Raw genomic sequence first — 15597 nt, 5'->3', positions numbered from 1 at the left:
TCAAAGCTTAGCGTGAGCTTTAAGCCAACTCAAAAAATTCATGATAATGTCTACTACTTATTCTTTTCCACTAAAGAGAAAAACTGACAATGAAAAAAACTTGAAAATTATTAACAATGGTGCTCTTTGATCCCCATAGATTGATAGTCTCATAGATATGATTAAAACGCATTCATTCATTCCATCACTAATATCACCTCTAACTCACATGTGTGAAAACTTTGTGAAAACTTTCTTCACTACAGAGACAAATTCCCACCTAAACCTAGAAAAATTCACGATAATACCTTTTTTTTTTCCACTAATGTCACATCTCTAAGACTTTCTCCACTAGGTGGTACGTAGGAAGATAGACACGCAGATTCAATAATTATGTTTTCTCTTGGAAAATTCAAGGAAGGGGAGATACCGTGTCCAGAAAGAATTCTGGTGTTTTCCACTAATGTCACATCTCTGAAGGCTTTCTACACTAGGTGGTAGGTAGGAAGATAGACTCGCAGATTCCACAATAATTTTGTTTTCTCTTTGGAAAATGAAGGGGAGACCCCGCGTGCAGAAAGAACTATGGTGTTTTCCACTAACGTCACCTCCAACTCACATCTCTGACTGCACGCAGATTCCACTACATTTTTATTGCTACCGTAGGCCTAAGTTTGCCGTGTATTCTGCCAATAGTACGTTTACCATTCAATAGGTCTTCCACGCACTATTATTTCTACCCCTCTATTCTTCAGATGCCATTCTGATCAAATCCCCAGCCCACTTGTGTTCATTAGTCTTGCTTGTTTCATTTTGTTCCAATGGAATCAGCTAAGCAGCTTTGCAATGCTTTTGAGGGAATTGCATCTTCATCTACATCTGCATCAAACAAGGTCCGCTACGAAGTATTCATTAATCATCGGGGCGTTGACACCAAGCACCCGCTGGCCACTTCTATTTACGATGCCCTCAATGCCATGGGACTTAAAGTTTTTCTGGATGAAAAAGAGCTTGAACTGGGCGATTTCATAACAGCTGAAATAGAAGAGGCCATGCGCACCTCTCTCCTTCATATTGCCATATTTTCGCCTAGATATGCGGAGTCTCCCTGGTGTTTGGCCGAACTGTCATATATGCTCAAAACCGGCAGCACAATCATTCCTGTCTTCTACCATGTTGAGCCGAGTGATCTCCGCTACCTGAAAGGACCATTTGGCGCTGCATTTGCGGAGTATGAAAAGAAGAATAGATATACGACAAAACTTGAGGAGTGGAAAGAGGCGCTATCCAACATTTCACTCCGTCATGGCCAAGTTCTGAAGGGGAAATCTGAGTAAGTACCCCTTCTCATATCATATCATAATGAAGTACTCACTCTATTCTAATTGTACCATGGAATCATTTTTGTTATGCAAATCGACATTCATATTTACATTAGCATATACCCGATATGTTCTGATTGTTGTCTTAGATTTCCTTGATTTGACAAAACTTTGTACAATGCAAAACCCCTGTGACTGTGATCTTATCACCATTGGGACTGCATAGATTGTGTTGGCTGATACAAAAGATTGCTTGTGGATCCTTGCGCTTCATGAATGGCTTGTGAATCCTCATACTCTTATGTCTTCTCACTGTTTTAATTCTATTCTTGGACTGCAAAATTAGTTCCCTTTGACATTGCCAGTGAAAGCAAACTCGGATTTCATAGTCAATCATAATTTGACAAGCATAAGAGAATCAGTATGCAATGGCTTCAGAACCCTTATTTCCCTTTGTGCTTTCTTTATCATAGGGTCTATCATTCTTTTGGGGATCTTTGAAGGATTGCCTCTAACTAGGGTTTACTTCTCATAAACCCCTCTCTCACTGTTACAAAACACTGGACTTTTACTGTGAATGGCTATTATCTTCATGATTTTCCCTTGTCTCAAACCTGTGTGTTTTGTCTTATTCATATTGTCCCCTTTCTCAATGTCCACGCCTTCAAGACTGCGTTAATGCTATTTTTGCATACCCTGTACTCTGGCATAATAGACTGCTATATTCCATTTCAAACTGTATTTTGCCATACATATCTTCTTGGCTTAAAATTGTATTAGGTATGTGTTCACTATGATTGCTCTGAGGGAGGTTATGATGACTATTCTCATAATAGGTCCGTGACTCTTATTTTCATGAACAACACTATTATTACTATTTGTCACTTTATCCTTCTGCAACCATCTCCATGTCTTTATCATTTCACTGTTTTGAAAGAATGACTGTCTTTCTGGACTTTGTCTCTGTCATATCGTTGCCGTTTGCTGAACCTTTGAGCTCATTATATGCTGCCCTATAAAGCTGCTATACCCTCTTCGTCAGTGCATTACCCTGTCTATTGAACTGTCTTTATTTCATCTGGAAACCCTTACTCTCGATGCTTCTTGTATCTCTCACCACTATTCTTTTGAGAGTTACCTTATATTGTCTAGGGCTATATTCAATCATTCATTCATGGCTTGATATAAACCCTATAGGGGTTTGAGGGCAATCCTGATGAAAATATTTCTCAAAGGGTTTATATTTCTATTTAGCTCTCTCATTCAAAATAGATCTGCTTCTAGGAACAAAATTAAGTCATGTTCAATATAACCTCGAGACCATAGAGGAATGATGAGAAGATGCACACCTGCTTTGAGACCGAAGACGCAAGTGCCCTTTTGCATGACTGAACTGTAGATACCCTTGTGGCTTTTCCTCTTCTTAGAATGTTATAGATCAGGGAAACAAGCTTGGTGAGATAGGAGGCAAGTTTATAGATCAGAAAGTCCATGGTATCCATTATGGGTCTGCGGGGAATACTTGTTTTATGGATTTTTGGACCCTATTAATGTAGGGTGTGACCTCTTTGGTCAGGATAAGTCTCCTTTTAAAAAAAATAAATACTCCTTTTGATATGATATAGTACAAGAGTTTGTCTTTGGTAACACATAAGATATTTTCTTTAGATCGAGTGATATCATCTATTCATTGTATGTTTACAACACCTTTCTTAGGTCTTCTACATGGTTCACTCTATTTTAAGAAAATAAATTATGTAGAAAAATTCAAAATTTGTAGACTCAATTTTGTATATTGAAAAATGAATATTGTGATTCTAAGGTGAATATTAGTCTTAAATTTACTTAAATTCACTTGAATCATTTCTTCTTAATCTATCAATTTAAGTACCATTATTTTTATTTTTATTTTTTGCATTTTATTATCACAATAATTCATAATATCAATGCCCTCAACTTATTTGTTTAGTAGTCTACATTCGTGAACATGCATATTATTAAATTTCTACACCCTCCTTAAGCAAAATTTCTTTATACAAATATATATATGAAAAGTTAAAAAACAATAAAAAATATAAAAATAATATTTTGTGGTTATAAATACCACTCTATTTTGAAACATTATCATTAAATCATAACAATAAAAAATAACATTTAAACAATACAAATAATAATTTATCATTTCACGAGGCCACCTTACTGAATGCGCCCACTGCATACGGTATATAAAGTATTGGAAGTACGGCAAGTTTGTGTAGTCTCTTGAATTTGTCTTTTTGTACTTAAATACTAACCTTTTCATTTGGTACAATTAATTAACAAAAGTGAACTCTTTTCAATCAATTATAATCTTAATAATATCATATTATATATTATTTCAATTGCCCACGTTAAGGTTTTTTTTATTAATAAATACAACTGCAATGTGTAAAACTAGTCATTAGGGTAATGTTCTTAGTAAATTATAATAGATATTACATATCAATATTATCTATGTTATCAATTTGTTATTTTTCAATTATTTATATAATAATTATATGATAATATATTATATATTATTTTAAGTTAATTGGGTTCATTATTAATTATTATTATAATTAGGTATTATTCTTTTTGATATAATATTATAAATCATTATAATTATACTATATGATATATTATAAAAGTATTATATATTAACATTATTTAAAACATTAAAATATTAATGTTATTTTATTTAAAGTAAAATTCAAATTAATCATAATTTTTATTTGTTAATATCAATTTTTTTAAATAAGTAAGAGCAACTCAAGGTTATAAAGCTTATATTGATATTCAAAAAAGTTACATAGTTGATTTACAATAAAAAATCATGAAAATTTCCTTTGTCTTTTTCGCTTAACTCCCTATTAAGTATTAAGTATTACATTTGTTTTGGGCATTCCAACTATTCAGTATTTGTTAATATTGATTTCATTTTTAATTAATATTCATATATTCATTTCCGTCTTCCCCTTTTATGTTTCCCAATGTATCCATCACTCTATCTCTCACTCTTTTTGTCCTTATCTCTCCTTCTCTCCCTACTTAATATATTCATTTCTCTATTCCCCTTCCTAGATTTACTAGCAAAAATTGTAAAAATTTCCTTTGTCTTCACTTAACTTCCTATTAAGTATTACATTTCTTTTGGGTGTATCAACAACTCAATATTTGCTAAAATTAATTTTGTTTTTTATTAATATGAATATATTTATTTTTTCTCTTCCCCTTTTATGTTTCCTAATCTCTCTCTCTCTCTCTCTCTCTCTATTTAATATATTCATTTCTCTATTCCCCTTCTATTGTTCCCAATGTACCTATCTGTCTATGTATCTCTATTTTCATTCTTATCTCTCCCTTTTTCCCTATCACTCCATCTCTCTATTTCTCTCTACCTCTCTATTTCTCTCCCTCCATCTACCTATTTCTCCCTAACCCATCTCTTTATTCATCTCTTTATCTTTCATACAATCTCCAGCTCTCTCTATTACTTATCTCTATCACCTCCTTATCTCTCAATCCCATCCTCTCTATCTCTTTTTCCCAACTTCCCCTCTCTTTCTATATATCTCATTATATCCACTCTCTCCTATTCTCCCCATCTCTTTCTCTATATCTCTTACTCTTTATCTCTATACATCCCTCTCTACCAATCTCTACATATCACTTCCTAAATCTTCATCTTTTTCTCTCCATCTCCACTTCTTTCATTGTCTCTTTTCTCCCTCTTCCTCTCTCCTTGCATCTATCCCTCTCTATATTTATATCGCTCTCTCTCCATCTCTATTTGTCTATCTCTAGTTCTCTCTAATTGTTTGTCCCTCTGTCTCTCTCATATCCTCTCTATATCTTCTTATATCTTTATCTCTCTATCTCTTTATATCTATCTTCCTATCTCTCTATATTTACCTCTCCTTCTACCTCTCTCTATCCATTTTTCTTCGTCTTATCTTTGTCTCTTACTCTATCTTCATCTCTATTGTTATCTTCCTCTATCTACCTTTTGTAAAGCGGAAAATCGCGGTCGAACCCTAGTTGTTCTCCCCTCTTCTGACTCCGAGGAGAGAGAAGGGAGGTTCGCTAGGATTCGATGGGTTTTCACTTAGGGGGAAGACTTTACATTCAAAAGAGGGGTTGAAACTCATAAGATTCAATCCTACACAATGTAAGATTGGATGCTAAATGAATTTCAAGGGTTACGAAAGCAAGGCTACCCTCTTTTGTAAAGAATGTGCATAGAAGAATTAAGCTAAGCATGCATAGAAAGTCATAAAGATTCGCTTATAAACTGAGTTTAGGTTATAGGATGAAGCTGCGGACCTGGAATTAGCAGTAAAATGTCGATACGGCGCTGTCCTGCAAATTTGAGCAAAAGTTGTCGGGACGATGGCACCCGGCGCCACGGTCCTCCGAAAAATCCGTCAAACGAAGGGGGATCGGTTCGTCTCTGCACAAGGATTCCAGATCTTCAATCTCAGCCGCGTACCTGCAACCTACACACAGAAAAGCGAAGACGATTGGGGGGTTAGGGATTAGGGGTTTGCCTTTAGGTCAAACCCCGGTTTTGGAATTAACCAAGAAATGAGCAAGAGCTGTAAATGTAAATGACTGTAATGTAAACAAGTACTAATACCTTGTTCTAAGGATGTTGGTATCCTTATGTGCGAAGGTTTAGATGTTGTATGTTGTAGTATGTAGTATGTTGTATGTAGCATGTAGTAAGTGATCTCCTCTTCAATGGTTGAATCCTTGTCTTGAATGCAACACTTAGCCTTGAATGGAGACTTAGAAGGAATGCTTGAATGCTTGAATGCTTGAATGTTTGAATCTTGCTTTTTTGCCTTTTTTTTTCATCTACTTTTCATCCATCCAAATGAGAGAGGAAAATGTAGTTTATATACTTGTAAATTAGGGCTGATAGACTGATTTTCCCGACCTTAGGCCGACCAGGGAAGTATATTTCCAAATTGCAATAAAAAAGACCCGATATCACTTAGGAAACCGGTCCCAAAATAGGACCCAGGGACCAGGGCGCTGGGCGCCATGGTCCTGGAGGACCAGGGCGCTGGGCGCTCTGGTCCCACCTCCGGGACAGTGGGGTGCAAGGAGGTTCAGGCCAATGGTGCTTGAAAAATGCAGTTTTTGGTGTCGTGAGCAAGTTTTGGGGTCTCCATTCAGGTTGCATGTTGCGTCGCCATCGTGAAGACCAAAATGCAGTCGAAATTGCAAGTGTCGCAATTTTAGGACGCTACATTTAGCCCCCACTTTAGCGGGAGTATGTATGCTCATACTTCCGGTAAAGTACAAGGAAACAACATTAAAAGACTTTCACCACGTCAAGGAGGCAAGATACACCAAGCCCCCAGTGGACTAAGGATCTTACGATTTCGATTGACAAAGTAAAAGGGAAGATCACGAGGGAGAACCATGACTGTCAGTAGTAAGGTTCCCTCACTATGAGTCATGTAAGAGAAATACCGAAAATTTTCAAGGCAAAGCTAAGTTCTCCAAGAAATTTTCAAGTATCGTGAAGGGATAGTCAGGGTGTATGCCCCCCTACGTTAAAGCGATCGCACGCGCCTCAACGGGGGTGATTGTTTTAACGTAGTGATACACATAAGAAATGAGAAAGGAAAGGAGCACGTTATCGCAAGGATTTAGCCCCCAAGTGTGAGATAAACCCAAGGATAATAGACACAAAACACAAAGCACGAGGTGACTTCGCTTTCCTCGGGGTCAGTATGCTGTATGATAAGTCATGTATATATCATATGTATGTATGCATAATTGTTCTTCATTCCCCAATCAAGGAAGGTCACCTAGAAGAAGGGAACACATGTGTCGTTTGAGTCAACATGAGAGAGACCAAAGAGATCTCAATGCTTTGCATCGTCCTCAAGTAGACAACACTAAAATAGAAGAATGAGAATAACATATAGAAGAAGTAACAAAAGGGAGGGGGAGAGAATCTGCCATGCTAATGTAACTAGTCTAGCATGTCATCTACCCCCCGATCTTGCTGATCAATGTTTCGAGAAGGCAGGGAACACGCTAGAGGAGGAACATCCAACACAGCAGATGGAGCTATCACAAGGTCCAAACAAGGGCTATGTTCATGTTCCAAGCCACGTTGTTCTTGTCTAGGAGCTAGGATAAGTGCTTTAGAAAATTCATTAGATAAATGGTTATCAACATCAACAAGTTCATATTCACTATCAGAAGCAAGAGGAGTAACATTTTTATCATGAATAACATTTTCATCTATATCATCATCAAGATTTATAAAAATAGGATCTTTAACTCGCACAGGATCAAGACCATCATGCATCTTATGTTTAGGAGATTTAGGCTCAATATCCGGCTGAGGCAAAAATGGAATAATGCTTGTTGAAGGTGTTTTTGGAGATTGTAAATTTTGAGAAGCGGCTGCTTGAGCCCTAAGACGACGTTTTCGTTGGCGTTCGCGTGCAGAACGATTACGTCTAGTCTTAGTAGGAAGTGTAGAAGATTGAGGAGGAGGAATGTTCTCATCCTTAGCACTTGGGTGTTTAGGTTGTGGTCTCTTAGGCTGGATAATAGGAGAAGAAGAAGGTCTCTTTTCTCTATAAAAGGCAGGAGGAGGAACTGCTCCATATAAAGGAGGAATTTTTGGTTTATGGAGAAGACCAAGTCCATCATGACGAGGAGGTATAGATCTACTCTTAGAAGATTTATCAGGCATAGACATAGTCACATCCATGGGGACGGGTTGGGAATCTTCTTGAGGAAAGACATTAGTTTTATCTTTCAAAGAAAGAATTTCCTTCTCAAGAATGATAGGAATGTCAAGTTTAGGTGTCCTAGGTTCACTTAAAGATAGGATCATATCTGTTTTCCACTTTTGATAAGATTTGAAAAGATGATCACTTCGCGGGGGAAGAGATTGGAATTGTTTAGGCCAAAAGTAATCAATAGGAACACTAGATGTTCTTTCAGCTGGTTTAAAGAGACTATGATTGACAGTAACAACTTCACCATTATGGGGAAATTTCAAACACTTATGTATAGGAGAAGCAATAGCCTTCATGGAAGATAGCCAAGGATAGCCAAGCTTCACACGAAATTGTTCGGAAGAAGGAATAATAGCAAAGTTCACATCAAGAGATTTATTATGGACCTCAATAGGCAATGTAATAGAACCAATTGCAGGAGAAGAAAATGCATCAAATAGTTTCACAATCACATCTGTTTTGTCATAGATCACTTGATTCAATTGCAAAGTAAAAAGAAATTCTTCAGTAATAACATTAATCATGCACGAAGGATCAATAAGCACTCCACGACAAGGTGTATTTTTGACTTTTGCAACTATGTATAAAGGACCATCAGGTGCTCTAATGGTTTCACTAGAATCAAATGTGATGGAAGGTTCTTTAGGGATTTCTTGCTGCTCTACAAAGTTAATCACATTCGGAGTCATAGACGCAAGACCATCAGATGAAAGAGAGGAATCATTAGCCTCAATTGCATTAGAGGTATGAGAAGGCAATGGATCAGTGAAAATCTGAAGATTTTGGTTAGGAGGAGCTACAGATGTGTTGCCTTTATCATTCACTCCAGAAACAGAAATAGTATTATTATCAATCAAATCCTGAATTTTACCCTTTAAAGAAAAACATTTTTCAGTATCATGACCAGGCTGACGATGAAAATGACAAAAAGCTTTGTGATCAAAATAAGGTGAAGTAATCTTTGCAGGATCAATTTGTCGTACAGGAGGAAGAGTAAGCACATTTTGTCCCAATAACTTATTCATAATATCATGCAATGATTCATTCAAAGGAGTATACTTTCTTTCTTTCCTGAAAAATTTAGAAATAGGAGGCACACCTGATGCTGCATTCACATTGTTGTTGATGATGTGTTCATTGAATTTGATGAAATCTTTGTTCGGTTTAATCTTCCCAAATGGTTGTTGACTGCTATCACCGTTATCACTCGGAGCCATAGGATGTGATTGTTCCATTTGACTCACAGTCAGTTGATAATTGTGAAGAGTGGCACACAACTGTTGGAAAGAAGTAAACTCAGAAAATAGAAGTTTGTCTCGAATATCTTTTTGTAAATTAGAAATAAAGATTCTTTGAATATCATTATCAGGCACTGGAAAAGAAATTTGAGCATACAAATGCTTATATCTACCAATAAAATCAGTCACTTTTTCTTTAATACCTTGTTTACAATGCATTAAATCAATCAAAGTAACTTTAGGACTTTTATTGTTTTGAAATTGTTGAATGAAAGCATTTGCAAGTTGTTCGAAAGAATTAATAGAATAAGAAGGCAACGAGCAATACCATTGTAGGGCTTTGTCTCTTAATGTTCTAGTGAATAGTTTTGCAAGCAACCTTTGGTCATAAGCAAAATCGGTACATATTGTTTGAAAAGTCTTAACATGTGTTAGAGGATCTCCTTTACCATTATAAAGCTCCAAATGCGGAATTTCAACATGTTTAGGAGGGATAGCTCGAACAATATCAAGAGAAAGTGGGCTCGCAACATCAAATGTGGGCACACTAAACTTAAATTGATTCATAGAGGCAATTTGTTGCTGTAAAGAAGAGACAGTTTGTGCAAGATTGTTAATGGTCGCTTCAGTCGAAGAGTTCATATTAGGTGTGTTAGACTGAGATGGAAGTGTGATGTTATTGAAAGAAGGTAAAGAGTAAGGTGGTGGGACCCTATGATAGTCAACCATAGGGGATGATTGGATAGGAGGAACACTACAAGGAGGAATGGAATGGTTAAATGAATTGCCCCCTTGCGTGATGTTCATTTGTGAATATGTAATAGGAACATTCATTGAAGGAATGTACGAAGAAGTTGGATTGAATGAAAGAAGAGGATTAATTGAAGAAGAGGGAGGATTGCCCCCATGACTAGTGATCACAGGAGGAATGTCTTGTATAGAGGTAGCCATGATGTTTGATGTAAAGGTAGGTATACTAGCAATAGGAGTAGTCAAAGGAATAGAATGATTGACTTGTGTAGGAGGTTGTGTATAACCTAAAGATTCAGCACAACTCTTCATAGGCATCATATTCGAATCCACAATATGTGCGATACCACGTAAAACATCAATTCCATTCTTATCACTTTGAAGCATGCGTTTTAGACCCTCAATTAAAGGAATAGCTTGACTATTGGGATACTCATGAGACATCCATTGGTGAAAATCGTCAAATTGGTTATCCAATTTGGAAAGTTGTTCAACGGAAACTTCATGGGGAGCTTCTTCATCATTAGGAGGATTAGAGGAATTACCCAGATCCTCGTTAAAAAGGCTACTCAAATTAGGTTTCATCTCCTCGGTAGTTAAACCTCGGAAGGACTTAATTCTACGGCTTCGTCTAACGGGAATAGTGTAAGTAGGGCTTACTATTGTAAAACTCATGCACTAGAGAGAGAGAAAAGATTTTGATCTTAGAGGTAGCAATTTTCAGTAAAACCAGCCAATCTTCCAGATTTAAGCTGTTAAATACAATCACAACAGTCTCCCGAAATTTCGGAAAAAAGGCCGGGACCGTGGCGCTCGAAGTGCAACACGGTCCTTGCAACTTTTTTCGAAATTTGCAGGGATGAAAGGTATGATGATTTTAGAGCTAATCTGAAAAAATTGAGGGATTTTACGATCTATAGATAGGCCAAATTAAAGTTGCAATCTCAAAATTGAACCCTATCAAGATTGTCGAGAAATGCAAAATTTGAATTTTGAAAAAGAGAGGGAAACTGAAATTTTGAATTTTATGATTTTAGAGGGAATGTCAAAAGCAATGCAAATTTTGAAAATTAAAAATTGACTCAATTTCATGCAAAATTCAATTTTGAAAGCGGAAATCAAAGTTGTTGTAATTAAGCACTTAATTTCAAAAGTCATAAATTGCAAGAATTTGAATAAAACACTGAAATTTCGAATGAATGTAGACACACTTTTCAGATTTATGATAATAAAAACGCAATTTTTACGCAAAATTTTAATTTCGACAATTTTTGAATGATTAGGAGCCTTAGACCAAGCAATCGCAAGACCAACTTTGACTGTAATTTTGAAGGTGTTATAATTGATAAAATCAGCCAAAATTCTGGATTTTAGCAGAAAAACACAGTAAGATGTCGCTCTCGAAATTTCGGAAAAAATGTCGGGGACGATGGCGCTTGGAGTGCAACACGGTCCTCGCAACTTTTTTCCAAATTTTCAGGGATGAAGGATGTTGTGATTTTATTGCGGAATCCAAAGTTACAGCTGATTTGGCGATGTTTTGATCAGTGAAATTGTCGGACAAAGGTTGAATCAAGAGGGTTTCAAAAATTAGGGTTTTGACTTTTAACCACTTAATTTTCAAAATTAAAGTACAGACATGAATTGATAATTTGTAATAGAAAAGCAGATCTGAAGCAAGCATTAACAATTAAACATTTCGCAAGTTCAATGTTCAAAAAGAAAATTTAGGGTTTTTATGCAATCACCTCTAAAATTTTGCAAAAGATCAAACATGGAAATGTAATCAACTTTTCAGATCTAAGCATGAAAAATCAGAAAGGATGTTCACGTCAGGTTCACCAAAATGTAAAGCGGAAAATCGCGGTCGAACCCTAGTTGTTCTCCCCTCTTCTGACTCCGAGGAGAGAGAAGGGAGGTTCGCTAGGATTCGATGGGTTTTCACTTAGGGGGAAGACTTTACATTCAAAAGAGGGGTTGAAACTCATAAGATTCAATCCTACACAATGTAAGATTGGATGCTAAATGAATTTCAAGGGTTAGGAAAGCAAGGCTACCCTCTTTTGTAAAGAATGTGCATAAAAGAATTAAGCTAAGCATGCATAGAAAGTCATAAAGATTCGCTTATAAACTGAGTTTAGGTTATAGGATGAAGCTGCGGACCTGGAATTAGCAGTAAAATGTCGATACGGCGCTGTCCTGCAAATTTGAGCAAAAGTTGTCGGGACGATGGCGCCCAGCGCCACGGTCCTCCGAAAAATCCGTCAAACGAAGGGGGATCGGTTCGTCTCTGCACAAGGATTCCAGATCTTCAATCTCAGCCGCGTACCTGCAACCTACACACAGAAAAGCGAAGACGATTGGGGGGTTAGAGATTAGGGGTTTGCCTTTAGGTCAAACCCCGGTTTTGGAATTAACCAAGAAATGAGCAAGAGCTGTAAATGTAAATGACTGTAATGTAAACAAGTACTAATACCTTGTTCTAAGGATGTTGGTATCCTTATGTGCGAAGGTTTAGATGTTGTATGTTGTAGTATGTAGTATGTTGTATGTAGCATGTAGTAAGTGATCTCCTCTTCAATGGTTGAATCCTTGTCTTGAATGCAACACTTAGCCTTGAATGGAGACTTAGAAGGAATGCTTGAATGCTTGAATGCTTGAATGTTTGAATCTTGCTTTTTTGCCTTTTTTTTTCATCTACTTTTCATCCATCCAAATGAGAGAGGAAAATGTAGTTTATATACTTGTCAATTAGGGCTGATAGACTGATTTTTCCGACCTTAGGCCGACCAGGGAAGTATATTTCCAAATTGCAATAAAAAAGACCTGATATCACTTAGGAAACCGGGCCCAAAATAGGACCCAGGGACCAGGGCGCTGGGCGCCATGGTCTTGGAGGACCAGGGCGCTGGGCGCTCTGGTCCCACCTCCGGGACAGCGGGGTGCAAGGAGGTTCAGGCCAATGGTGCTTGAAAAATGCAGTTTTTGGTGTCGTGAGCAAGTTTTGGGGTCTCCATTCAGGTTGCGTGTTGCGTCGCCATCGTGAAGACCAAAATGCAGTCGAAATTGCAAGTGTCGCAATTTTAGGACGCTACACCTTTATCTCTAGACATGTATCCATCTCTCTATCTATACATCCATCTCTCTCTCTAGATCTCTATATCCACGTCTCTTTCTATCTTTGTTTCTCCATATTTCTTCCTTTCTCTCTCCATCTATCTCTAACTCATTATATGTTGATTATGTTTATATTTGCATTATTTTCTCTTTTTTGATAATCTATTTTCAATCCCTATGTTATTACACTTTTTTTCATAATTTTTATTTTTTGTATGCACTATTTATTTTATATTTTATAAATCTATTTATTTACATATTTTCAATAATGCAAGTTTAATGTATATTTTAAAAATATTTCCATTAGATTTATACTAGCCAAAATTAATTACAATTTTTTTAAAATTTATTTTGTTTAGCTTAATTTGAATCTATTTTTGTTGAACATGAATATGAACACAAATCTTGTGACATGATTCTACATAATGACATTAAAATTCAAGTGCATTCAATAGACACATATGTGAAGAGTAGAACAAGACAAGATAACTAATTTTGAATCAAATAGATTGGATATGAATATCTAGAAAATCAAAATGCAATGACACTTTAACAACATATTTAACCTATGTGTTATGGAGATGCACCCTTGGCCCTTAGATCCATATCATTGTCACTAATGAATTTTTGAGTGCGTTGGGATGGCAAGAGATTTCCTTGAGTGTCTCCAAAAAATCTTCAAAATTTCAATAAAAATTAAAAACATACTATTACAATAAGAAATGTTTTAGGATGTTTGGTTCTCCCCAAGGAAAATTGGGACTGTTGATATATTCCTTAAAAATCATGGGAATGGCTAAATGTCACTAATGATAAGAAACCTTTTTACAATGTTTAAAAAAATTACTTCATGACACTAAAATAATATTGTTTTTAAATTATTTCATGAATTTGACTTTGATGAACTTATATAATTGTTGATCATTATACACATGTTTTAAAGTTCATATCATTAGATATAAATTTGAATCATAATATATTTATTACTATATTACTATCATCATTGTTGTCACTATTGTCTAGTTAATTTTATTTCTATTATATTTTTGTCGTGATATATTTATTACTGCCATGCTACTGTCTCTATCTCAATTTTGATGTCGTGTTAAACTCAGTATTAATTATTCTTTTAAAAAAATCTCTTTTTTAAACTCTTTTTCGATTGTGTTTATCAAAATACATTTCTCTTGTTCACTTTCACTTGGAAGTTGGAACACTTGAATCCAAAAGTTCACTTTAAATCCACCAACTTGAATTAAATGTGTTAGAAGTGTGGATCCAACTATTTTATGTATGTGTGATAAAACTACTACTTGGTGCAGCTTGGTGTCTATGAAACTTCCACTTTTTGGAACCAATAGTTGTGTAGATAGCTATTGAGACCTTTGTTGCACAAACATTTGCTAAATAGTCTTCCAATTGACTACATGTACTACACAAATTTATCCAAAAAAGACCATTTTTTTTTTCTTAATTGACATTCCACACCTCTTTGGCTTACCCAATGCACGCCAAGGTGCAATTGCTAGTTGTAAATATATTCATACATTAATGACACTAAACAAATTCATGATAATATATAATATCATAGCTTTTATTGCATTAGACTCAAATATTTCTAGGGGTTAAACTTCTTGATGAAGTAATTTTATACCATCTAAATTGACAATTTTTTCCCTTTATATTGCCATATTTTCTCCCATCTATAACCTGAAACTTCATTAATTTTTGACACAAATGTTTATATATATATATATATATATATATATATATATATATATATATATATTAACAATATTTATTCAACATATAAAAATACAATTTTTTTTTAATGCCAACTTGATTTGGATTTCCGAAAATTCCCCCACCATATGAACATAGTTGTTAAAAAACAATCAGCAAATATAAACAAATGAAAATGAACTAGGGTCATATGTAGCCTCCCTATAAGGGAACTAAGAAGTTGGTGTAGAGAATACATATCCTAGATATATATCTCTTCATGTTGTAATAGGAAACATCTTTAAGGATATACCTAGTTGCATCCACCGAAAAAAAGTTATTGTAAAGAATACATATCCAAGATTTACATTTCTTTATGGTACAATATGCACCGACATCTTTAAGGATAGGCCTAGTTACACACATTCTAAAAAAGGTGATTTGTTGAAGGATTATACATGACCTTGGATGTTTGCTCACAACATCATTTCCATAAATGCAATAATAGTAAAATTATTAACGCTTTACTAAAAAATAAATAAATGGAATTAGTAAAGTCACCAACAAGCATGAAGAGAAGGAAATGCATTTCTCTTCTGAGGTTCATTCTTTTCCCTTCTATACCTTAAGTTGTATTAATTAAGTTTTTTATATCTTTTCTTCACACAAGGAAATTGT

At 35.5% G+C, this 15597-nt stretch overlaps 1 protein-coding gene across 2 annotated transcripts in view; it reads left to right on the top strand.

Annotated features, from left to right (window-relative positions):
* The first annotated feature begins 556 nt into the window (after window positions 1-556).
* The window catches only part of LOC131855920 (disease resistance protein RPV1-like), a 36724-nt gene continuing 21683 nt past the window's right edge, over window positions 557-15597 (top strand). The window contains exon 1 of one of the 2 annotated variants that reach the window (XM_059209662.1): window positions 557-1312. In XM_059209662.1, the coding sequence (XP_059065645.1) occupies window positions 801-1312 (512 nt within the window). In that variant the 5' untranslated portion in view covers window positions 557-800. The remainder of the gene's footprint in view (window positions 1313-15597) is intronic. The other variant, XM_059209663.1, reaches the window with a different exon arrangement.

This window comes from Cryptomeria japonica, chromosome 8 (assembly GCF_030272615.1).
Source record: "Cryptomeria japonica chromosome 8, Sugi_1.0, whole genome shotgun sequence".
Lineage (NCBI taxonomy): Eukaryota > Viridiplantae > Streptophyta > Pinopsida > Cupressales > Cupressaceae > Cryptomeria > Cryptomeria japonica.
This window is presented reverse-complemented; position numbering and strand designations above follow the sequence as displayed.